The sequence below is a fragment of the Hippoglossus stenolepis genome, chromosome 6 (genome assembly GCF_022539355.2).
Source record: "Hippoglossus stenolepis isolate QCI-W04-F060 chromosome 6, HSTE1.2, whole genome shotgun sequence".
Lineage (NCBI taxonomy): Eukaryota > Metazoa > Chordata > Actinopteri > Pleuronectiformes > Pleuronectidae > Hippoglossus > Hippoglossus stenolepis.
This window is the reverse complement of record NC_061488.1, coordinates 12,016,599-12,041,880: the sequence shown is the minus strand read 5'-3', so window position 1 is coordinate 12,041,880 and position 25,282 is coordinate 12,016,599. Positions and strand designations below refer to the sequence as shown.

The following is a 25,282-nucleotide window of genomic DNA, read 5'->3' as shown; positions in this document are numbered from 1 at the left end:
GGAGAGGACAGAGTTTACGTGGCGTTACGTGAGCGACAAATTAAAGGTCTTGCAAATCCCACAGACCGCCGTATCAGCCAGCTCTCTGAGGAGTGGAAACAGACGCTCTCTTCCATGTTCGGCGTGTATGTGTACATTTGTGCCCTGTAGCAGACTGTTAACAGGGGGAAACACATGTCCACATTAAACGCTTTCACTGATCAAGCCGATATGACTGGAGATGAAAGAACAGTGCGGGAACTTGTCCACCCCCCAAAGTGCTGCTGCTGCGAGCTGTCAGCAACAATACCCACTGAGTGAACTCATGTTTTCATTAAAACTATATGTCAATTGAACACTGCTTCTTACAAGGCAGAATAAAATACAACTGAGACATGATCAGAGTCGAGATCATTGATTTGGACGTGGGTGTTTTTTAAGCATGTGATATTCATTGTTTTTGTGGCAGGAGCACAAGGGCCCTCACAAGGCTTTGTAAAAGTCTCCAGAATGAGAACAATGAACAGGAAAGGAGAGCAGAGGAGTGACTGATTGCAGGGCATCAGACCAAATGGGAACCAGAGACTGTGAGATGTCAGAACTGCTATAGATTTATACTTTACCTGCTCCCCTGAGAACTGCCACACATACACCCGCTCTGAGCAGAACAAAACGGGGGGGGGGGGCTTGAGAAGGTAAGGGCACAAAGTCATAGGTCAGACAGTGTGAGGGGTTTAGCATAAGAGGCCTACAAAGATGAGTGAGAGACGGAGGACCGGAGAATAAGAGGACTGGGTCTGAGGAGAAAACAGCAACATCAGCTCAGCTGGGACTTATTTAGATAAAACCTTCGTACTATGAAAGGAGCCCAGTACACCCGCCTGTACATCTGCCTGCCGCATGTTGGACTGCAATGGGTGGGCTGCCCTTTTCTGCCTTTGCCCTCTCCTCACACTGCCCTGTATCTCACGACAACAGCGGTCAAACCTCCCTGTATAACCTGAAAAAGAAGGGTTCATTTCCAGTGAAAGTCATACTTTGTAGTAGCTTTATTGTAGCGGAACCCATTTGACCCATGAGGAAGAAGAAATGAAGAATTCAAGAGGTCTGAAGATCAGCAAGATGCACGTTCTCTTTCTTCTGCCACTTGATGGCACCATTTCCCCACCAGTAACACACTGACAACACCAGTCTCGAAAAGGTGGAAATGTGGATATCAACAAAGAAATATATCATTTATAAGGCAGTTGTGCTTCCTTCTCTGCAACATAGAGAAGCATCAGAGCCTTGTACTATCATCAGAGATGCCTCTGGAAGAGAAAGTGTGTTAAAAGACACAAATATCAACTGCATTTAACTATCATCATGAAACACTAGCTCAGATCATCTGTTTTTAGACATGCACTGACATCTGGATGTTTTCCTAAATTTTTCCGGAGGGGCTGTATGTGAGAACGCAAATATCAGAGTCTCTTGCTCCTGACAATTTCTTTAACGTTTCTTACCAGCCCCCTAGTGAAATGTCCAAGTGAGCCAATGTATGAATACAGCATGAAATTTTCGGAAATACTCATCGTGAGCCAGTGGGAACGGTTGATGTTTCCAGCTCGCAACGAACATGAGACTGGAAGAATACAAATATTTCGGGATGAAAAAGAAGTGCCGTACTTGGAGAAGGAAGAAGATGTTAACTTGGATAGACGACTAGATTTGAGAGCTTTTGGTGATAAGGGCCGATGCCTTTCTTGTTGTGTTGTAAACAAAAAACACTGCACTCCGCAGCGGGATTCATACATCATGTCTCGCCTCTTGTAAACTCTGCTTAACACGTCTGACCCAGAAAATATCCTGCTGTGTTCTTCAAATGTGAAAGCCCAAACATTTTCCAGAGTTCATGTCTCAAAACAACTACAGACCGGTTAGTAAGGCTGTACAGTAGTAGCTTGATCAACACCCCCCTTAACAGGTTATCCTCCCAATCATGGGCAGACCAGAGAAATATATACAAAACACAACTAACTCAGGGGGCATTTGTCAAAACGGGGCAACACACAGGAGCTGTTCTTCATCTAGAGGATCTCTGACAGACTGCAGAAAACAAGTAACAGCAAAGAATGGAGAGACTCCACCAAGAAATCCCATTAAACCCCAACCTCAAGCAGCATTGGGCATTCATAACCAACTTCAAATAAGCTTCTGGTTCGAGGATCCACTTTATCCATATCAAGACCAACTACACTTGACCCAGAGGGATCATTGGTTTAAAGAAGGACACACACTGAGTGGTGAAGGAAAACCACAGTCTGTGTGCATTAGGTGTAAATTAATAAAATGTGCAAATAAACCTTGTAAAAGTGTAAATCCCAGAGTTCCCTAGAGCCAGAGGGGAACTTACCACCGCCCTCCAGCAGGTTAAAGACAAATTCAGCCTCTTATCTGATTGATTGGGTTTGTCCCACCACAGGCAGCTCGTTGAGAGCACTGCGTGAAACCACCGAGAGTAACTGACACACACACATGACAGGACATGCCCCAGTCCACCAGCTAACAGAGCGTGGAGCTGCGAACTGTTACTTTGACTGAAGGCTGGTCTGCATTAGAGCCCCTCGCCCCCCCTCCGCAGACCTCAGTCCCTGATCCAAACCTGACTCATTTAGAAATCCCAGCAGGCCAGGTGATTTCTAAACCCTGACATGTGCTTCTTTTCCATGGCCAACTTTGCCTATCCCTGGATTTTTCTCTTTAACTTTGATCCCTCCCAACCCACGATGAATGAACTCATTTCGTAAGGAAGAGATGCCAGTGGGGTGCGGCCTCAGCAGTGCAGATTTAAGGCTGACTGGCTGATGCATTGTTAAGTAACACACCAGGAGCCATATCATTCACCAGGTAAAAAGCGTGTCTGGTTTATTCAGATGTACACAGTTGGCATTTTCCCATCCAGCACTTGCACTTATATCTGAATGCCCATTTAAATGAGGTCAGGCTCATTGCTGGTGCATTGATACTTTGAGTCAGCGAAACGATTAACCAACGAAAACCTGGTCCAAAGTCAGTGGCTTAGGTTTTTCAAGGGCAAATTTTCAAGATTGTAATATGTGCCAACTTAGGCAGGTGCACAATGCTTGTTACATACAAAGTAAAACTGTTTCCTCTGCAGTGAAGCCTGACAAATCCATCAGTATAATAGCAATCTGCCAAGGTGGGAGCACATCTGGCTTTTAAAGGGAATGTGAGATGGCACTAGTTTGCTGCATGTTACACCCAAAACACACCCATGATTAATTAAAAGAGTAAGTAACCATGCATCCGACACAGTGATTTTTTAAACCATCAAACGTGTCTTTTGGACACATGTTAAATGCGCTTGCACTCTATTATTAACTCCATGTGCTCAGATCATCAGAATGTTGACCCGGGCGTCACAGACAAGGTCTCACCTAAACACAGCTGTAAAATCTTTATGGATGTGTCAAGCGAGCATTAACATCATCATACTGTGGGCTGCATCATCAAAGAGATAGAATTTGCTTCAGCTGATTACGCTGTTAACAGCTGACGGTATATCAGCTGTGCACAGATGACTCGCTTAATACCCTCAGAGAATCCTCCGCAGATATCTGACATGAGTGAGCACATCAATTTATCATGTACAGGAAATCGTGGACATAAGGGCGTGCATGATTTGTGACATGACATGAACAGGTGTGTGAGTGTGTGTGTGTATAGATATGCAGTGGTGGTGGTTTACTAACTGGCATCATCTAAAAGACCTTATATAGTATTAAAAGGTCACAGGGACTGCCAGTCTGCATGCAGGTATGACTGTTTGAGGAGAAACATATCCAGATGTGTGCTAATATGCATGCGTGCAGAGGGCTAATGGCCCACAGTGACTTTCTCCGATTACACAACACACACACACACACACACACACACACACACACACACACACACACACACACACACACACACACACTCTGTCAAAAGAAACTCCTCAGGCCCCCTCACAGGAAGACCCCATTACAGCGCGTGCATTGATAAAAACGGTCCCCCTATCTGCCCTGTGGCTCCCGATAGCCATCTCCTCCCCTCAGTGGGTTCCTACTCAGGCTGCGCAGGTCCGACTGTATAACTGGCCCCCAGAGAAACAACTAAATAGGAGTTAAGGAGCCTGTTTATGCTCCAGATAAAACTAATTTACCTTTACTTAATTCCAGATTCACTGTGCTGCTCTTGGGCACACACACATTAGCATGCTACGTCTTAAATGTGTTCAGTAATGGTAAAGTTGTGGCGCGCTTTGTGTGTACGTATAGTGTGTCTGTGGGTGGGAGCTTATTTAGTAATTTCATGAAAGAACGACAGGCGAAGAAGCAGCTCACATGGATGCAGCAGCCATTAGAAACAATTAAATACACTGCAATATTCATATTATTTATCATACTTATCTTTCCTGCTCTTTTCACCCATGATATCTCGACTTGTGTTTACTGATATTTTATTGAAGAACTTTATTTTATAATTCTTCTGCTTATGTTTATGTTGTTATTATATAGTTTGTCATTTTTAACATTTTTATATTTTCCTTTGTAACTCTTTTTAACATGCCGACTTCATTGTGAGGATAACACTTGCTCCAAAGAGTGAGCGTTGATGTGTGAGCAGTGGGAAGCACTGAAGCATCATTAATGTGCATTCAATAACATGTGATGCACGTGTTGCAGTCATCAGCGTTAACATTTTCAGAAGAATGCAATCTAAATGCGCAGCCTCTGTGCACGTAACACTGCATCTGCCACATAAGGATGCAATACTATGATGTCTTGTTACCCTGGGAGTTGAACTGGGAGCCTGTGTTTCCCCTTGCAGTTTGAGCAATCTCATCATGACATTATAATGTAGATGAATGGCCCTGACCTGGCAGACTCTGCTCCATCACTGCTAATGGAAGAGAAAAGTCATATTTCACTTCTTGTGCAACTCTATTGGCGATCACTCTGAATTACAAGGTCGTGCACCGAGACAGGCTTTGGTTTTTTGATTGATCAGTCTGAAAAGCAATACCCATATGACAGTGTACAATATGCTATATATGTTGGTGTCGCTGATAGCATGCACCCTCCTTAGATCTGTCTCTCTTGACCCTATATCGTTTTAGTGGCTATGATCATCCTCAGGATCAGCGTTGTGATCTCCACTTGACCTAGAACAACCTCCGTAAATCAAGCTCCTTTGAACTGACAGCGATCATGACATTTGGCTTGAACGAACAAAAAAAATAGGAAATGGCGGAGTACTTTACGTGTCTGTGGTTAGCAGTTTTTAAGATTGTAATGCTCAGAGCTAGGTTTGAGCTTTGTCCAATCACATTTGACATCCAATTTTGACCTCAGTGCAAGGGGGAGTCTTAATGAAGTATAATGATCCTTGACTTTATCAAATTTGTATAATCTACTATTACTGAGTGTGGGAACCAATTTAGAATAAAGCTTTTACCTACATGCAGAGTTTATATAGTGAGGCTTGTAGCCGTCAGGTTCGCTCACTGTAAACATTCAGGCTGTTCTCAGTAAGACTAGCTACAGTATCACAAATGCATGCATGAACAACATTATAAAAGTGCAGCGGTTACTACATTGTGAGGGATAAACACTGGCTTGATCAGGGTCATGGAGGTTGTGTGTGTGTGTTACAGTCTGAAAAGGATAGAGGGATGTGTGATAGAGCGATAATAGGCAGTAACCATGTCAAAGATAAAAACGAAATTCTATCAATTTATCACCTTCTCTGTAGTTCACTCTCTCGGCCAATAAATTGTGTTAATAGTCTCTGTGGTGGGATATCTATCTATCTATCTATCTATCTATCTATCTATCTATCTATCTATCTATCTATCTATCTATCTATCTATCTATCTATCTATCTATCTGTCTATCTATCTATCTATCTATCTATCTATCTGTCTATCTATCTATCTATCTATCTATCTATCTATCTATCTGTCTGTCTGTCTATCTATCTATCCATCTATCCATCTATCCATCTATCTATCCCACACCTCCTTTGTTCTGATTCATCCTTTCATCTTGTCTTCTCTCTGGCTCTCTTCTCTTCTTTGTTCACCTGTCATACTCCACCTTTTCCCAGAATGACGCATGTTGAACCCCTCAGAGAGGTGAGCAGAGGTCCTACCAGCCCTCTTTGCAGTACTCAGACCTGGCTACTGAGGTTGCAGCTGTTCCCTGGACCCAACTACTGGCAGGTTACAACGCCCTTCTGGCGAACGTAGATCGGTCCACGAGCCCTGAGATACGTGCTTCTGAATTTACCCATTGGGATATTTCACAAAAGGCCAGCTGGGAAGTTGGTGGGAGCCAAGAGGGAGGTGAGGGGGTTGAAGGAGAGGGTAGATAGAGAATGCAGGGGAGAGAGAGATGATATGGGTAACACCTGGAGAAGGATTAAATAAGTGAAGGTTCTGATTCGTGTGTGAAGTATAGGGAATGAGAGTTAGAAGGAAATGAGACAGCGTGGGTAGAGGAAAGAAGGGTTGGATTAAGATGCATTATTTGGTTTTGCGAATCTAAAATGATAGTCATAATTATTGAAAAATTTGTGTGGGTAGGTATTTCTGGAACAAGAGTTTGTTGCTTCCCATCTTACCTGTCAAATGTTCTGTTGAATTGGGTTCATTCACCTCTTGAACTGCACAGAGACAGTATGTGGTGTACCTCAAGGATCAATTTTTGGACCAGTTCGGTTCCCACAGTGTATGCTGCCACTAGGTCTCATTATTCGTTTCGCAGATGACACAGTTAAATCTCTCAAGTTCGCCGAGTTTGACAAGCTGGCCGCACTTCAGAGCCGCTTCGCTGATGTGAGAGAGTGGTTCTCATGAAACTCTTTGCAGTAAAATTCAGACAAAACAGAGGTCTTTATCTGAGACCCTGAGCACCTCCGTAAAACAAATCCAGATATCATTGTTGTCTTTTTGCAATATGAACAAATTATTCACGCTTTTATATCTTCACGCCTGGGTTATTGTAATGCTCCGTTTGCCTTAATGTTCAAGCTGCTTGGCTTCAGACTGTGCAGAACTTTACAGCTAGGCTTCTAACAACCACCAAACACACTTTTTAGAGTACTTTTCTGGAATCCCTTCTTAAAATCACGCTTATTACTTACAGGGCATAACATCAGTGAATCCCTCCTCACCATCCCATTGTCAGATCTGCTGAGTGAGGCCTGGTAGTTCCAGTTCAAGTCAAAGGGTCACCCAGTCTTTGCTGTACTGGGTTCTGCTGATACAGTCCGGGCTTCTGATGCATCTTTTATAGACTCATCTTCTTATCCAAGAGCTCGGCTTTTATGTCTTTCATGTATTTAGAATGCAGCTCAATGTTATGTCCATTTTAAATACATTTTATTGTATGGTTAATTTATCAAATTGAGTATTAATTAACGGCTTAAAGAGGCCGTTGTTATTATATGTATGATTGTATTTTATATATTTTCATATCTGTGATTACCCCTCACTGGAAAGCATTTTGTGCTCCCAGTTTGTGCCATACAAATAAAAGGATAATAATAATAATAATAATAATAATAATAATAATAATAATAATAATAATAATAATAATCATCATTATTATTATTATTATTATTATTATTATTATTATTATTCCTCATATGATTAAATTTAAGAATAAAGTACTTTAAAAATTATGTATTTTCTATTTCACCTACTACTTGTAGTACAAACATATTACGTGGCCAGAAAAATTGTCCATCCAATGTAATCCAACATAAATAAATACAATTATAATTATTGTTGTCAAAAATACTATCTCTAATTTTAGTGGCAGGACTTTGTGTAACTGTCTATGATGTGTGTTATTATTGTTTCCTCTCTTCGTCCTCAAATGCAAAGGTGTAGTATTAATGAAGATTTCCATAAAAGTCTCACAAAAGTCATATATTTGCAGGGTTTATAGTATATTCATCACTATAACGTGACCAAGATCATGTATTTATTTACTGAATATTTATCCCTCACAAGTATCTCCAAGTGTGGATTTACAGAAAGAAATAATAATTGCTTTGCTTTTTTGGCCAAACATGTTGTTTCAGAAATCACCAGTGTTACTTCCACAAGTTTATTTATTTCAGAGCAGTAAAACACAGTTGAGGATCAGCCTTATATTTATATTTGACTTTTTGCTGAGTTCATGTGTGAACTGTGTATGTTGGAAAAACTATTTGCTGCAAGAATTATGATGCACATGCTGCAAAGTTGCTAAAGGTTAGTTACATTTCTAAAAATGACAGAAATTGTGTTACATCACATAGCTTGTAATATTACACTACACATGATATGCACAATGTACTCAGTACTGAACCTATCCAAGTGATCTCATATTGCTGAGGAGAGAGCGACCCCTACTGGAAGGTTACTTCAAAACGTCTTTTTTTTAATCCATGCTTTAAATTACATATTTTTCATTTTGTTTAATCACTTTTTCAATTCTCCGTTCATTTCTTATCATGGAGAAATATTTAGCACTATGGCTCAAACTGACAAACGTGTATGGTTCTCGTTATCCAGTCGTGCAATGTCATTAGTGTATCAAGTTTATTACTTTGTCTCATTCTCATCAAGGGTCCAAAACAGGCCCATATAAAAGGACAGATTGCATCTAAAATGACCTTCTTCCTCTTCCTCTTTTGTCTCACACACACACACACACACACACACACGTTGGTTGGTATTCCTCTGTTGGGCCTAATGGTTTCCAGTGCTGAAAAGATAGAGCCCTAACTCATACTGACAGGACAGATTAACACACGGGACTTAATCATGAGTGGTACAAGTCAAAGGCCAATACAGAGGCAGAGATGCAGACTGCTCATGTGTGTGTGTGTGAGAGAGAGTGAAAGCTTTACCAAGTTTTGTCTATCCTATATATATATTGCATTAAACTTAATTTACCCATGCATTATTTTGTATTCATTTTGACTGTTGAGGGTAAACCCTGTGCATAAATTTGCTCAAATTATTTAATTATTTAATGATTTAGTATTATTATAATTGATAGGCTATGCATAAGAATTTGTCAAAATTGACTTTTTCTTGCACAAAGGGGACTTTCATTAATTCTGTACATAACTACACTCATTGTCTAGCATCTCTGCTCATACTTAAGATAACAGAGTAAAATTAAATATAATGTGAAGTGAAGACAAGGCCGAACCAATGAACAGTGCAGCATGTGTGTGAGTGAGAGTTTCACACATGAGTCCTTGGGAACATTTGCAGGCTTCACCCACGTGTCCACCCCTCAGTGTATTACTACAGTGTTAGCGTGAGCAAAGTCAGTTGATGCAGGGTTTTTACTTCTACCTGAAATGTATTCGTGAAAATATTCAAAGTAAATCCAATATCTACCGGAGAACCCATGCCAAGCCCCCATTCTAGACGTATGCATGTGTGAGGTGTAAAACGTGTAAAATGGCTGTACACCTAATGGTAAGCTCTTATTGAAGATGAATATAGTGTAATTTAACAAAGAAGCAGAATATTACTATTATTTATAATATAGGAGTAAGGCTCTTGTTTTGGGAACCCATCAATAAAAGTGCTCTACTGTAACCTTTGTTAGCTTTGTTAATAAACAGTGCCTTAAAGCGTGTGTCTACATTTTGTTTTGTCCAGACATGCTGCATAATATATTTAAGATGTGTTGTAAATCACTGTAACCTGTAAACAATAATGGGCGTTTAACCTCCGGTACAGTAGGTGGCGCTACTGCCCCCACGAGCTGGATAACAAAGAGGAAGAAGAGTACTCTCTGTTTTGTTTATTCTCTGTTAGCTTCACAGTTTATCGGTTTTCTTATCGACGGGATAAACTATTATTCATGTTAGACCTATAACCGAGGTAAGAGAGATTCATTTAAGTTACACGTGACACGGAACTCCCGCTCGTGTTATGTAGAGTAGTGAAATTCATTCAGGGTCTTTGGTTTGGCTCGTTAGCTTCATGGTGCTAATGCTACTCTGTGTTGTTGTTAAGCAGCAGCTTGTTAGTTGGTACTCTCAGTCAAATTCAACACAACATGATCCTCTATGTTGTTGTTACAGCTGCTGTCGTTCAATGCAGATAAGTCACTGTTTACTGCAGTGAAACGTTCATGGACCATGTCAACTAGTGATAACGTGGCAATGTAGAAATAAAGGATTATTAAAATAGCTGCAGACATTTTTTTTGTTCGTCCATTAGTCGACTATTGGCTGCAGCTCTAGTTGTGAAACACCTTTTAGTCCAGATGGAGTTAACTAAACCCTCATTTTTTAATTGAACTGTCTGTGGTGAACGTCCCAATAAGCTACAAGTGAAGTATTATGTTATTAGACACGTATACACACAGTGAGTGTTTTCATTTAGTTGAAAATTCATTCAAGAAGATTATGATGTTTAAATGTTTTCATTGAAACTGTTTGGAGAAGTGTTTATTCAACGGTGTAATCTCTCTGGAGGGTGTAGTTTGTAGTGCATGTTGACGTGTGTTGTTATTATAAACAGTCAGATATTCAGGGAGATGGACAAAGTAATCGTAATAGCGGTCAGTATAATGAAATACAGTCAAACAGCAGCACAAACTACAGCCTTCAGAATTGCAATTAAGTTAAACAGTTTCAACAAACTTCGCATCACAACCTTTGTGACATTTTTGAGCATTGAAAAATGGGCATTGAGGTGGATGTATGATTTTCTTTGAACCCAGCGATGGATCCAGTTCACCCTCTGGAAACCCTGCATGGTAATGTTGATCATGACAGTGGTGATGTTACCTCGTGGGTGTCGGTGTGTCCCGGAGGGCTCTGGAAAGTCCAGCAAAAGCCAACATGCAAGAACAGTCCAACTGTGTCAGATTCTGAAGATGGTAAATGTATGTAACTTTTCTAACATTGCACCATTCCTCAGAATATATGATACATTTTCAGTCCATACTTTTAGAAAAGTAATGTTTTAATTATCAAGTAATTTAGCTCAGTTGTCTCTGTCTCTTCTAGCATGTTCACCCAGTCACTGTCCAAGGCTGGGTTCGCTGTGTCGAGTTCGAGTGCGGCTCAAAGCAAACGTGGATGAAACTGAAACTCCAGACTCTGACGAGGTAAACGAGAAGCTGTCAGTCTCTGAAGTCACCGAAGTGGTGGGAACCTCCTTCCCAAGGAGTCAGGACTCTGCGCTGCAGCTTCCACTGGGGGACTGGACTACACTGAGGCTGGGGGAGGGCCAGTGTGATATTACAGAAGCATGTCTGGAGGGGATGAGAGCTGGAGAGAAATGTGAGGTAAGAGTGAAGAGAGAGGAGGTAATTAAAAAGTGTGATCAAATAAATAACAAAATATATTCTGAATGTCACTTGAGTTTAATCTATAAAGATAGATGCACCTAGTAGGTCTTGTTATAACGTGTTGGTGCCAAATTATGCTAACCAGTTCCCATGGTTATATCAAGGATGTCCACTGGCATTCAAGACAGGTCAGTCTCAGTAGCAGGAGAAAAGCAGATTTTTATGATTTAATTATCTGACAGAGAAGAACAGAAGTGGTGTTTTGAATCAAATGTTTGAAAACAAGCAGAAGTTTGGAGCATGTCAGAGAGAAATATTATCCAAATGAGAAAATCTGCATTTCCCCAATCCTGAGTTGTTACCAGTTTGCCCCTGCTGCTTGACACAAAGCTTATTGTTGTTTTTCCTACAAGCTGCAATCATAGAAATCTCAAGGTCTTTCTATATGAAGCTGAAAGGCTAAATGCTTAAAGCGTGGCATTGTACATTGCATTGTTGTCTTCTCGTTTCTTTTTTTCTAAGAATGTATCATTTATATTCAAATGTAAAGTATACAGGTGGTCTTATAATTGTGTTTTACTACTCAGATACTGCTCTCTCCAGTTGGAAATGGACCAGATGTCTCTATACCACAACCTGCAGAGGGACACCTTCCTGTATGTGCCACAGTTGAACTCCAAGCTTTCACGCCAGGCATGGAATCCTGGGAGATGCCACCTGGTGAAAAATGGGAGTGGGTGAAGTCCCACAAGGAGAGGGGTGGTGTCAGATTCAGGAGTGGGGATGTGTGGGGAGCTGCTGACAGCTACAGCCGAGCCCTCAAGCTCCTCATCGCTCTCTATGGCCCCGTCAGAGAGCAGGAGAAAAACGGACAACAGCAAGAAGCTTTGGCACTGGGAGACTCAAGCAATGGTGATGAACCACAGCACCTTGCTTCAGTTCATGAGTTCAAAACGGTCAAAGCAGAGCTCCACTCAAACCTGTCTTTGTGCCAGCTCAAACTGAGCCAGCCAGAGCGGGCGAGGGCCAGCGCGTCTAAAGCCACTGAGCTGGAACCAGGTGGTGCTAAAGCCTGGTACCGGCTGGGCCAGGCCTGCCAGATGGTGAATGAGGTCGAGGAGGCCAAGCGGGCATTCAGGAAGCTGCTGGAGCTACAGCCAGAATCTCCTGCTGCTTTAAAGGCACTTAAGGACATAGCAAGTAAAGAGAAGGAGACAAATGCACAGTTGGGAGTGAGACTCAGCAAAATGTTCAGCTGAGGATCAAAGATGATCAATTTATCATCAGATGTTATCAGCACAACAGTATAGTTTTCATCACGACTCACCGTGACCTGGACGTTCATCTATAGCCACTTTGGAGTTTAAAAGTAAACCCGTCACTCTGTAGATGCTCATTTTCCTCCAAACTCTTTGCTGCTTTCACATGAATTTCTTGAATGTCACTTCAAAGTAAAAACCATGTGTCGGGAAAAAAATGTATTTTGATGCAGTTTTTAAATTTACTCAAGTACAATACAGTACTCTACTCATCTTTTCATGTTACTCTAAACTTCTACTCGGCTACTTTTGGCAGCTGTAGTTACTAGTTACTTAACATTTTCACATTTTACAGGCAAAACAATGGTCGATATGTTTTTCCTTGTAATTATTTTAATAATTTAGTTAAAAATGAAGAGTGAAGGCATCGTTGGATAATTGTCTGGACATTTCTCACTATTTTCAAACATTTAGCTGCAACCTCACATAAATGGAATAAAATTGTGCTTCTGCTTAAACCCCAGGGACCAGAAGTGAGTGCTTTTACTTTTAATGCTTTAAGTACATCTTCCTGATAATGCTTACTTCTTTTCACTGCATGAATTCAATTGATGATGTAACAAGGATCATATTTATTAGTATTGTAGTACTGTGATCCTCGACTGCTGGTTGTATTGTGTGTGTGTGTGTGTGTGTGTGTGTGTCAGTGTGTCAATACCTGCAGTAAGTCCTGAAAAATGTAAAGGTTGTGGTTTCTCTGCTTGGCCGCATGGTGTCGCACTCGATCTGCGGGTCCCCTGCTCGACCACCGCCGTGTTGCGTCAAAATGCCGAAACCCGGGATCGAACCAGGGACCTTTAGATCTTCAGTCTAACGCTCTCCCAACTGAGCTATTTCGGCGGGTTGGAGGTCCTCACCTCCATATTTGACAAATCTATACGTTAATTTATATATTTCTTACACGTGATAAAAATGAGTAGATAGCGGTAAGTTAGGACACAACAGAGGACAGTGTGTGGCAGTAGAGCTATGATAGAGTTCTTCCAGGCTGTGGGTTAGAAGGCAGCAGCCATGAGGAAATTAGTTAATTTACACTGAAACTTTCCATCCTGTTATTGCATATGATGGTAGAACAGAGTGTGTCAGAGCAGCGAGAGACTTGAGTCTCAGGATTTGTTGGTTTACAGTAAAAACCTGCATTTAAAAGCTGCACTGCAAACTTCTAACTCTCTGCTTCAGTCACCAGCCTCAACTTCACCCTCCCACCTCTCAGGGATGATGCACACAATACACAGAGATGTTCAATCGATAAAGAAAAAATACCTGATCCCAGAACAGTGGGAGCTGAGTGGAGCTCACATTTGTCTACAGGTAGCTGTGATCAATAACCTGCTGCCGCCACAAGGGGGCGGTAACATAATACAAGTACCCCTATTTAGTGAAATCTAGTGGTGAAGTTTCATGTTGCAGCCGAATTTACCTCACCCTCCCCATCCAAACACGAAAGAGAACCTGTGGAAACCTTCAGTTGTCCAGTTCGGGCTACCGTAAAGAACATGGTGGCCTCCGTACAGAGGACCCGCTGCAGATGTAAATATAAGGTATTTCAATTTAAAGGGCCTATTCTAGGGTAAATAAAACACCAATTCATACAGTTTAGATGATTGCACACTAGTTAAAACATTACTCTGGTTATTTTATATTCAATTACTGACAATAGACCCCTTTCACCTAAATCGTACACACTGAACCTTTAACAGAGGAGGCAGGTTAAGACACCAGCTTTCAGCCACCTACCCTGCTGTCCTAAGTTCTCTCCCCGGTCAGTTCATCACCCAGCCACACCCCAAAATCTGTTTGACGTGTACTTTTTCCTCAATGTCCCATCAACTAACATGGATGAGGTGGTGGTGATCGAGAAAAGTGTATGGAGGTCAAGAGGTCAGTGAATTAAGGACTTATGAAGACACATTTTTAAAGCACCTGTTGTGATATCACATTAGTGTTAAAAATGATCTATGTTCCATTCAAAGTAAATTTTTATCTTCATCCTGGTGAATCAACTTCCTCAAATGTTGCAGCTGTTGGGTGGAACAGGAAGGTTGGTTACACCCATTTAACAAGTTCAAATGTTGTGGACATCCTCAGCTCTTGGTAGCAAATATGTGACTTAAACTAACTCATTCGTTTTTGTATCGTCAGCAACGGGAAAAAAAATACTCCAACCAAATACTTGAATACTGCTTCTGTGTGAACAGGTACTTTATATGGCATGAGGCAGTTTAAGTCCAGTCATCAGGTTTTATAAAATTGAAAGAAAAAAAAAAGATGGTAATGAGAAAAAGGATGAATTATTATTATTATTATTATTTGTGGAGCCTTTATCTGACGCTCCACAAAGCCAGAAGAAAAGTTCCATTTGTTACAGGGAACACGTTGCACTTTAAAATACAATTCTTTGAATTCGGTTGGTAGTTGGAGTTAAAATACAATGCATCAGTCACAACAACGCCGACGAGGCAGGTCCAGCTCCAGAAGTTTCTTTTGCCTCATCTTTTTTTTCATCAATATAAAGTTTATGCTGTCTCCAAATGTCCTTCCCTCATGTATCTCCTCCAGTCAGTGTCCCACGATCAGCTCTGTGTGTTGACCTCACTTCCTCTTCGACTTTGTGTTGTCTGTGTGTGTCTGGGCTGTTGACATCTGTCTCCATGCATCCACGATGAGCACCAGCGGGATGAAGAACCACAGGACATTCATGAACACAAAGTAGAACCAGAAGTAGATGGGATGTCCCAGCTCGCTGTGAGTGTAGCCATCTCGGTGCTCGGTGAAAAAGTAGAGCACCACTCCATACAGCTGACCTGGAATCAGATTGTGTGTCAGCTCCCAACATAAGATAGATATTACAACACCTCTGAGAACTTATATGTTGTGGATCCACTTATTTGCAAGATAGGTAAAATAAAGTAAATCTCTCTCCGATATTCTAAAGGATGTATTTAAAATTGTTTAGTTTTTGCACCTTCTTACCTAATGAGATGATGAGCTGCAGGACATATCTGTAGGGCTTGTTAGTTAAGAATGCAAACACAGCCCAAAAGCTGGAAGGTCCCCATAACAAAGCCGTCACTGTCTCCATGCAGACTGTAAAGTTATCAGCTCTACATAAAAAAAGAAATACACAGGGTGAGATGAGTAACAGCATTGCTCCTTCTTTTTATGCACAAGTTTAACAAAGTTCTGTGCAAAGTCACTCACATCACATATCGACTGTCTCCTTTGGAGTACTCCTTCCCTGTGAGAGAAAACGGTCAAACATACAGTATTAACTTAGTAAAACCTCCAAAATGCTGCATGCACTGTATTCTAAAACATGTATTGTGTCTGTACTCACACAGCTGTGACAGTAAGCTCTGATCTCCTGGAATAATGTCGTAGTACAGTGAGAACCAGCCCTCGATGGCACAGTGGATGAAGCCACAGACGGCAAACCAGCAAAGAGCCAGACGCCTCCATGTCCCCAGCCTGCCCGCGGCCCCTCTCCGGCCGGTGATCAGCCAGGTCACAAGCAGGAACAGCCCGGACACAGAAAACAGAAACACCAGGATCTCTGACATTGAACGGTCATTGGCAACATAAGTGGGAATCAAGAGGTCCCGCGGCCAGTAGGGATGAGGGACTCCAGATGCGGAAGAGGCGGCCATGATCTGTTTAAAGACATTCTTCATAAACAACCACAACAGGTGACTGATTCCAACAATGTGATATTAAAAATAACAAACATATGTTGGTTTAACTCATGAATGAGAACTATCTGCATTGCACTAGAACTGAGATTATTACATTGGCCACAAATGCATAAACCAGATTATTAGAAGTTTTATTTTGAGGAGCTGATCATAAATGTCAATCAATCGATAATCAATGTTTGTCCTTACCAGTAATTCCATCAACGGAAGTGTCCCGCTGCACAGAGTCTGACCTCCGTGTTTTATAAAAACAATATCTTAGAGATGCAGCAGTCCACAGCTGTTTTAACTACATGCCGCTCCAGGATGAACGTTAGAAACACGGAACTCACTCGAGTAGGGGGCGGTGATTTGTTATTCTAAACACCAATCAGAGGACCGTATGCATAGAGCTAGCAGCACATGCGATCTGCCGGCGAGTTGATTGGCTCCTCATCTCGGAACATTGACGTGAGAGTTGGCAACTACCAATGAGATCGTGCCTCTTATTCCAAAAGACCGTCCCCTTTTGTTGTGAAACCATGTCATAAATGATTTCAACAGTGTGTGAGGGGTGAAGTAAAACTCTATGGATATATATATATATATATATATTATTATTATATTATAATACAATGACATTACAATCATATTGAATCATTATAATATAAATATTTTACAATGAGATATTTCCAATGGTAGAAAATAAATGTACTCACATACTGTACCGCATTACACCTAACAGTCAAATAGTATTCTTTTAAATATAGACAGACAGATAAATAGATAATATATTGATTGAATGAAAAAGTTATTTCCAGTGTTTCATAGATAGATAGAAAGATAGATCGGTGTATTGTCTGATATAAACAGTACTTCCAGTATCATATCTTTTAGTATCATACTACAATGAATATATTGTAAAATGTATTTAACCCAAAACTGTTAAAACGCTAAAACGCTCGCGATCTTTGTTGCTGAAGTGACAGTAAGTATAAAAAAATCTCCCCAGCCGTGTCAGGGATTTAACCCTGCCGTGACCCGGATTCGAACCGGGGTTGCTGCGGCCACAACGCAGAGTACTAACCACTATACGATCACGGCGAGCTACGGGGAGGGATACGCTCACTGTCAAAACAGGCCTATAAGTAGTAGTCAGGGCAACTCTCGTGTTTTAGTGTAGAGTGACAGACGTTTAGCCTGTCGTCATTTCCCTCTGCAGCTGTAGACGTCTTCAGCAACAAGGTGACGGTTCTTAGATAGTGAACTAAAAACAATTCCTATTTTAATGAAATGGTGAAATCCACGTGAACTCATTTTCAACGCAAACACGCACCAATCACTTCTTTTTACTGTAAATGCAACTATTATATTACACATGCTGCTTTTTAGTATGGAGGACGAAACTATCGAGGACGAAACCTGACTTAATTATAAATAAATAAACAAATGTATAAATAAATACATCAATAAATAAGGAAATAAATGCAGAAATACAGAAATAAATACAGAAATAAACGTCTTAAATATATTTCCACATTAATTTATTTCCACATTAATTTATTTCCACATTAATTTATTTATGTATTTCTTTGTCCGTATGCTAATACGAGAAGGGTCACACAGTCCCGGGGCCTGTGTGTGTGCGCGCTGTCTGGAAGCGCACACACACACATTTTGAAGATTCGCTAGGAATAGATTGCATCTGTCTGGATCGCTCAGTGGACCAATCCTGCTCGAGACTGAGGTTGGGACCTTCTACCTCATTTACATATGGACACAGAAATAAATACAGAAATAAATGAATCAATGTCTTAAATTTATTTCCACATTTATTTCCACATTTATATATATAAACACCGAACAGCAGGAATAAAGTTACTTTACATCCTGTAAAGTAATTTCTGTGCAACGTTTCCAAATATTAACACCAGTATGAATGGGTGTATATTTCACGAAGTAACCGAATATATGTTGGATAGGTCTTCATATTGTGTGCATCGGTCCCATATGGTCTAGCGGTTAGGATTCCTGGTTTTCACCCAGGCGGCCCGGGTTCGACTCCCGGTATGGGAACTACCTTTTTCATTCATTTGAAAACATGTTACATTTTGTCTTTATAAAGACCGGTCTGTCCGCCATCTTCGTTTTGCACTATCGTCATACATCATATACATTTTAATTTTGATTTTTAAAATTAAAAACATTTTATTTTATTTTATTATGTTAGGATTTGGATCTTAAAATTAAACAACCTTTACTTTACTTCATTCATTTTTGCCATGGATTCTGTGAAGCCCTTTGTAACCTTGTTTAGATAAGTGCTGTACTAATAAAAGTTATTATTAAATTATTATAAAACATTACATTTCGTTGTTTTATTTTGCTGTCGTGGGGGAACTTAACGTGCACGTGATCTAAATCATGTGACGAGGTGTGTCACATGACGCGGAAGTAGTACAGTGTTAGACGAAGCGTTGATCGGTGGATATTTAGCGACAACGGCGGCGGTAAAGGTTGATTTAAAAAGGACTCGATCCTTGACTAAAAGTCGACATGGGCTTGTCAGAGCTGGAGGAGCGTTCTCTGTCCCTGGACGGAAAACTGCTCCGCTTCATGGAGCAGCTGGAGTCACTGGAGGAGAAGCAAGCCGCTCTCAACTCTCTCATCGAGCAGGTAGCAGAGAAAACCTCGTAGCATGCGGGCCACCATCAGACCATCTGCACAACAACCTGTGTTAATCATGAATTACAGAGGATTTATCAATTTGTTTGATCGACTCTGAGGATTAGCTGTTTTACCTCGTCTTCATTTGTGGTAGTGTCATTGGTTGTTGACTCATTAAGTTTGGACTTTAGGATTATTTTCCAAAATGTTCTAATGTTTCCTAGACAAACCGATCAATAGATTAATAAAGAAATAATATAGAGGTTTGTAAAATCACAAAAATAATAGTTTTACTCAAAATATATTAGTTTCAAAACAGCCTTGTGTGAATGTGGCTGTATGATTTGTGCCATGATGCAGTGAATCTGGGACCGATGAGAGTTCTCTGATGGATGATGATGATGATGATAATAATAATAATAATAATGCATTTGATTTGTGTAGCACCAAGGTACCTAAGGCTGCCTTACAGAATTAATGAGAGTAATTGTGTAGTCCTAAGTATGTTTGAATGTTTTTTTAAAACTCTAACCTTAGCAGCAGGATACTTTTTTCCTTATTTGCTATTTTACTGATGGTTCAGCGTTATCTATCTCATTTATCTTTTGATTTGAAAACTTGCAGTTTACCTTGTGTCCTCTCCCAAGTCAATGAAATGTAAAGTTTCCACTCCATGTTCTCCATAGGGATGGTTTTCCACGTCCAAGGCACGATATTCCATGGGAAACAAGCAAGTCTCTGCACTTCAGTATGCGAGTGAGATCGAGCCGCTGGTCTGTGTTCACACGAGGTAAACTATTAGATGCTTTTCATGGAAATTAATGTTCCAAGGTATTTGGTGTGCACTCTCAGTTTTGGAAAGCTTTTTTGGACTGGAATCCCTGTGTTTCAGAACACTGGACAATGGTGAGGTGGAGTTCTGCACAGAAAGAGTTACACAAAGTACAGAGTCTGGAACAAATGTGAAGTCTATAGAGGAAATTGGACCTCAAGAGGAAGGTGAGCTGTCTGCACAATGTCAAAAATATACCCTGTTTACATCCTTAATTATTATGATTATTTTCAAAGTCCTTTTATATGATTTCATTTCTCAGGTGTCAGGAGAAGAAACAAACCTAAAAACGTTGTCGTTGAAAAAAAGGGAAATGATGAAGCAAGTAGCGAGACAGCTCCTGAAGTAACTCCAGTAAAGAAAAGTGAACAGAATCCTCAGCAAGACCCACTGAGATGGTTTGGTATCCTGGTGCCACAATCTCTTAAACAAGCACAGTCATCATTCAAGCAAGGTATGTGATTAAAAAAAGTGTGTATTTTACTGATGTTCCAGTGTAAGGTGAAACCATATTAAAGGTAATAATATGGGATTACCTCTGGATGTAGCTTAAGTTTGATGTATGTGGATATGGCAGAGGATATAGATTGGTTTTGTTCCTTTCACGACATCCTCACAGAGGCTCTGAGAGCTCGACACACTGCAGCTTAACACAGGCAAATAGACCAAGCACAGGCAAATGAAGAAAATATCCGCATCCACATCAACAGCTGGAAAAAGAGCTAATGCTTGATTTCTGTTTTAACACTCTGACTGCAGTGTTCAGATATTATTGCAGATATTTGCTGTACATGTAGTGTTTGTATTAACTACACCTGAAATTCAAATACAAATGAAATAATACTTAGGAGGTCCTGAGAGCTCCACACACTATGACTGAAGAAAATCTATGCAACAGACAAAACACATGCAAATGGAGAAAACATCTTCTGCTGCATAGATTGTTATCTGATTGGTGAAGATAAGATTTTGGTTTTTTTATCGTTATTTGTTTATTTGCATGTGTTTTCTTTAGTTGCTATGTGATGAGCTCTCAGGGCCACACTGGATACTCGCAACAATTGAGGGATACAGATATTTATATGCAGATAACTACACATATGTATATGTTGATGCATTAACTTGGATACAGATGTAAACGGTTAAGAGTGAGATTTTAGATTTTATTGTCCTGCTGCAGTCAACAGTCACCAAAGATTAGGTCATTTAAAGACTAAACGTTACTTATATAATATATCATTGTATCATCTCTAGATCATATTATCCCTAATTAGGTATATAAGAACAATGTAATTTCATTGGTGACAGTCATATTTTCATGGATGTGTGCAAGATGAATATTCTCTTCTCTCTTTCTCTGTAGTTATCGAGCTCTCTGCTGAGATTGCAACCCTGCAGGCTGCCGTTTTAAACAGCAGAGAGGAACTGAAGAGCTGCATGAAAGACAAACGCATTCTGCAGAAGAAGACCTCAGCCGCTCAAGTGGTAAAGATGGTGAAGTAACACTGACAAGGAAAAGCAGGCGATGATCTGACAGGAGCCTGTGGCCAAGGAGACAGAGTGACTGGAGTCAGTAGGGTAACCTTTAAGGCCCAGTGGACTTTAACTGGCATATTTCTAAGTGAAGATCACAAATGTAGCTGCTCCCACTAGACGATTGATTGCTGTTATATACTGTTTTGTGCTGTTTGAATTCATTAATGTGTAGCTTGTTTTGAATGGATGTTATTTCTCAGGATCAATTAAATCTGTGTTGTGGACTAATAGATTAATAAGATAAAATATATAATTGTTGTGATATTATATTTACTGATGAAGATCAGTCTAACTTATAATAGATAATATAATAAATTATAATATTAAATATAAAGTTGCGATTCTAAACAAAAAGACTTTGGAACAGATTCTCTCCAGTCAAAGGATCATAGATATTGATTAGCCTGTCGTTTAGTTATTGTATATATTAAATGTTACTTTTTGATCTCATGTGTTATGTGTCGCTGATTTGTATTCTTTATTTATTTTTTGTGGAGATTGTGCAAAGCACTTTCTGTCATTACTTTTTCCAAAAGTTTATTATAAGTTTTTATTATTAGGGCCCGAGCACCTCCGGTGGGAGGCCCTATTGTATTTCGAAGGATTTGTATTTCCCTTTTGGGGCTTTTTCAGGGCCTAGACGCTCAAATTGTTACCAAAGTTTGCAGGAAATTCAAAACCCAAAAAAGTAATTGTATTCTGGAGTAATTTGAAATGGGCGTGGAAAAATGGCTCAACAGCGCCATCTAAGGAAAAGCCCCTCAGTTAGCTTTCACCGATCTTCACAAAAATCGTAGCCCAAGTGTATCATGACCCGACAAACAAAAAAGGTCAGAGGTGCAATTGGAAAAAAGCAACAGGAAGCCCGCCATTTTGACTTTAGTGGCCATTTTGGCCATATTCCACATTTTTACTTTGACGTACTTGTCCCAGGGCTTTCATCTGATGGACTTCAAATTGAGATGAGTGTCACCACAACAAGATGGAGATCTAAACTACCGTGTGACCGTGGCATGGCGTCAAAGTTTGATTACACGCCATCAAAACACGAGTTTCTGTATCTCGGACATATTTGGTCCAATCGAGTCCAAACTAGACATGTAAGACAAGAGTCCCGGCCTGATGACATCTACAAAGAAATCATGACTTAAAATCACAGCGCCCCTGGTTACTAAAAGTAAGTAAAAGTACAAAGTAACTAAAAGTAAGTAAAAGTACAAAAGTATTAAATTGAAGTAAAAGTACAAAAGTAACTTCAAAGTAACTAAAGTAACTAAAAGTAACTAAAAGTACAAAAGTAACTAAAAAATAACTAAAAGTAACTGAAAAGTAACTAAAAAGTACCAAAGTAACTGAAAAGTAACTAAAAGTACCAAAGTAACTGAAAAGTAACAAAGTACCAAAGTAACTGAAAAGTAACAAAGTACAAAAGTAACTGAAAAGTAACAAAGTACAAAGTAACTGAAAAGTAACAAAGTACCAAAGTAACTGAAAAGTACCAAAGTAACTAAAGCAAAAGTAACAAAAGTAACAAAGTAACTGAAAAGTACCAAAGTAACTGAAAGTTAAAAAGTAACTGAAAAGTTAAAAAGTAACTAAAAGTTAAAAGTAACTAAAAGTACCAAAGTAACTAAAAAGTAACAAAGTACCAAAGTAACTAAAAGTAACAAAATCAAAGTAACTTAAAAGTACCAAAGTAACTAAAAGTAACAAAGTCCAAAGTAACTAAAAAGTACCAAAGTAACTAAAAGTAACAAATCCAAAGTAACTAAAAAGTACCAAAGTAACTAAAAGTAACAATCAAAAGTAACTAAAAGTACCAAAGTAACTAAAAAGTAACAAAGTACCAAAGTAACAAAAGTTAAAAGTAACTAAAAGTACCAAAGTAACTAAAAGTCCAAGTAACTGAAAGTACCAAAGTCAAAAGTACCAAAGTAAGAAAGTACCAAAGTAACTAAAGTACCAAAGTAACTGAAAAGTACCAAAGTCCAACAGTAACGTACTAAAAGTAACAAAGTCCAAAGTAACTAAAAGTACCAAAGTAACTAGAAAAGTAACTAAGTAACTAAAAGTAACAAAAAGTACCAAAGTAACTAAAAAGTAACAAAGTCCAAAGTAACTAAAAGTAAAGTAACTAAAAAGTAACTAAAAGTACCAAAGTAACTAAAAGTAACTAAAAGTACAAACTAACTAAGTAACAAAGTACCAAAGTAACTGAAAAGTAACAAAGTACCAAAGTAACTAAAAGTAACAAAGTACAAAGTAACTGAAAAGTAACAAAGTACCAAAGTAACTGAAAAGTAACAAAGTACCAAAGTAACTGAAAAGTAACAAAGTAACTGAAAGTACCAAAGTAACAAAAGTACCAAAGTAACTGAATAGTACCTAAGTAACTAAAAAGTAAAAAAGTAACTAAAAAGTAACTGAAAAGTAAAAAGTAACAAAAGTTAAAAAGTAACAAAGTACCAAAGTAACTAAAAAGTAACAAAGTACCAAAGTAACTAAAAAGTAATAAAAGTAACAAAGTACCAAAGTAACTAAAAAGTACCAAAGTAACTAAAAATAACAAAGTACCAAAGTAACTAAAAAGTACCAAAGTAACTAAAAAGTAACAAAGTACCAAAGTAACAAAAGTACCAAAATAACTAAAAAGTAACAAAGTACCAAAGTAACTAAAAGTACCAAAGTAACTAAAAGTAACAAAGTACAAAGTAACTAAAAAGTTAAAAAGTAACTAAGTACCAAAGTAACTAAAAAGTAACAAAGTACCAAAGTAACTAAAAAGTACCAAAGTAACTGAAAAAGTCCAAAAGTACCGAAAAGTAACTAAAAAGTACCAAAGTAACTAAAGTACCAAAGTAACTGAAAGTACCAAAGTGTAAAAGTAACTAAGTAACTAAAAAGTAACTAAAAGTACCAAAGTAACTAAAAAGTAACAAAGTACCAAAGTAACTAAAAAGTAAAAGTAACTAAAAAGTAAAAAAGTACCAAAGTAACTAAAAGTACCAAAGTAACTAAAAAGTAACAAAGTACCAAAGTAACTAAAAAGTACCAAAGTAACTAAAAAGTAACAAAGTACCAAAGTAACTAAAAGTACCAAAGTAACTAAAAAGTAACAAAGTACCAAAGTAACTAAAAAGTAACTAAAAGTAACTAAAAAGTACAAAAGTAACTAAAAAGTAACTAAAGTACCAAAGTAATAAAGTACCAAAGTAACTGAAAAGTACCAAATGCAAAAAGTAACTGAAAAGTACCAAAGTAACTGAAAATTACCAAAGTAACTGAAAGTACCAAAGTATGAAAAGAGTAACTAAGTAACTAAAAAGTAACTAAATACCAAAGTAACTAAAAAGTAACAAAGTACACAAAAGTAACTAAAAACCAAAGTAACTAAAAAGTAACAGTACCAAGTAACTAAAAAAGAGTAACTAAAAGTAACAAAGTACCAAAGTAACTAAAAGTAAAAGTAACTAAAAAGTAACTAAAAGTACCAAGTAACTAAAGTAACAAAAAGTACCAAAGTAACTAAAAGTAACTGAAAAGTACCAAAGTAATCAAAAGTCAAAGTACTGAAAGTACCAAAGTAACTGAAAAGTACCAAAGTAACTGAAAAGTACCAAAATACAAAAGTAACTAAGTAACTAAAAGTAACTAAAAGTAAAAGTAACTAAAAAGTAACAAAGGACCAAAGTAACTAAAAGTACCTAAAAGTACCAAAGTAACTAAAAGTAACTAAGTAACTAAAAGTAACTAAAAGTACCAAAGTAACTTAAAAGTACCAAAGTAACTGAAAAGTAACTAAAAGTACCAAAGTAACTGAAAAGTAACAAAGTACCAAAGTAACTGAAAAGTAACTAAAATAACAAAGTAACTGAATAGTACCTAAAGTAACTAAAAGTAAAGTAACTAAAAAGTAAC

General features: G+C 38.8%; 3 protein-coding genes and 3 non-coding genes across 7 annotated transcripts; 3 read left to right on the top strand and 3 right to left on the bottom strand.

Moving 5' to 3' along the window:
• Nucleotides 1–9,789: 9,789 nt before the first annotated feature.
• On the top strand, nucleotides 9,790–13,116 carry fkbpl (FKBP prolyl isomerase like). Of its 2 annotated transcripts, none has more exons than XM_035160164.2 (4): nucleotides 9,790–9,919; nucleotides 10,767–10,925; nucleotides 11,056–11,336; nucleotides 11,927–13,116. In XM_035160164.2, exons 2-4 carry the CDS (start codon nucleotides 10,769–10,771, stop codon nucleotides 12,596–12,598), a joined length of 1,110 nt encoding a protein of 369 aa, XP_035016055.1. In that variant the 5' UTR covers nucleotides 9,790–9,919; nucleotides 10,767–10,768; the 3' UTR covers nucleotides 12,599–13,116. The 2 variants fall into 2 exon arrangements, with proteins under 2 accessions (XP_035016055.1, XP_035016054.1); XM_035160163.2 differs by having other exon boundaries at nucleotides 10,767–10,931.
• Nucleotides 13,117–13,425: 309 nt separating this feature from the next.
• Nucleotides 13,426–13,498, bottom strand: trnaf-gaa. The gene has a single exon. It is a non-coding gene; the product is annotated as a tRNA-Phe (tRNA).
• A 1,333-nt stretch (nucleotides 13,499–14,831) lies between these two features.
• LOC118111509 (EBP cholestenol delta-isomerase) lies at nucleotides 14,832–16,679 on the bottom strand. Its single transcript, XM_035160165.2, has 5 exons — nucleotides 16,540–16,679; nucleotides 15,996–16,308; nucleotides 15,860–15,896; nucleotides 15,632–15,762; nucleotides 14,832–15,462 (listed from the first exon to the last, which is right to left on the bottom strand). Exons 1-5 carry the CDS (start codon nucleotides 16,549–16,551, stop codon nucleotides 15,251–15,253), a joined length of 705 nt encoding a protein of 234 aa, XP_035016056.2. The 5' UTR covers nucleotides 16,552–16,679; the 3' UTR covers nucleotides 14,832–15,250.
• A 682-nt stretch (nucleotides 16,680–17,361) lies between these two features.
• On the bottom strand, nucleotides 17,362–17,433 carry trnah-gug. Its single transcript has one exon. It is a non-coding gene; the product is annotated as a tRNA-His (tRNA).
• A 900-nt stretch (nucleotides 17,434–18,333) lies between these two features.
• trnae-uuc lies at nucleotides 18,334–18,405 on the top strand. Its single transcript has one exon. It is a non-coding gene; the product is annotated as a tRNA-Glu (tRNA).
• Nucleotides 18,406–18,759: 354 nt separating this feature from the next.
• Nucleotides 18,760–21,809, top strand: ccdc115 (coiled-coil domain containing 115). The gene is made up of 5 exons (XM_035160494.2): nucleotides 18,760–19,005; nucleotides 19,683–19,786; nucleotides 19,889–19,995; nucleotides 20,091–20,282; nucleotides 21,192–21,809. Exons 1-5 carry the CDS (start codon nucleotides 18,886–18,888, stop codon nucleotides 21,329–21,331), a joined length of 663 nt encoding a protein of 220 aa, XP_035016385.1. The 5' UTR covers nucleotides 18,760–18,885; the 3' UTR covers nucleotides 21,332–21,809.
• Nucleotides 21,810–25,282: the final 3,473 nt, after the last annotated feature.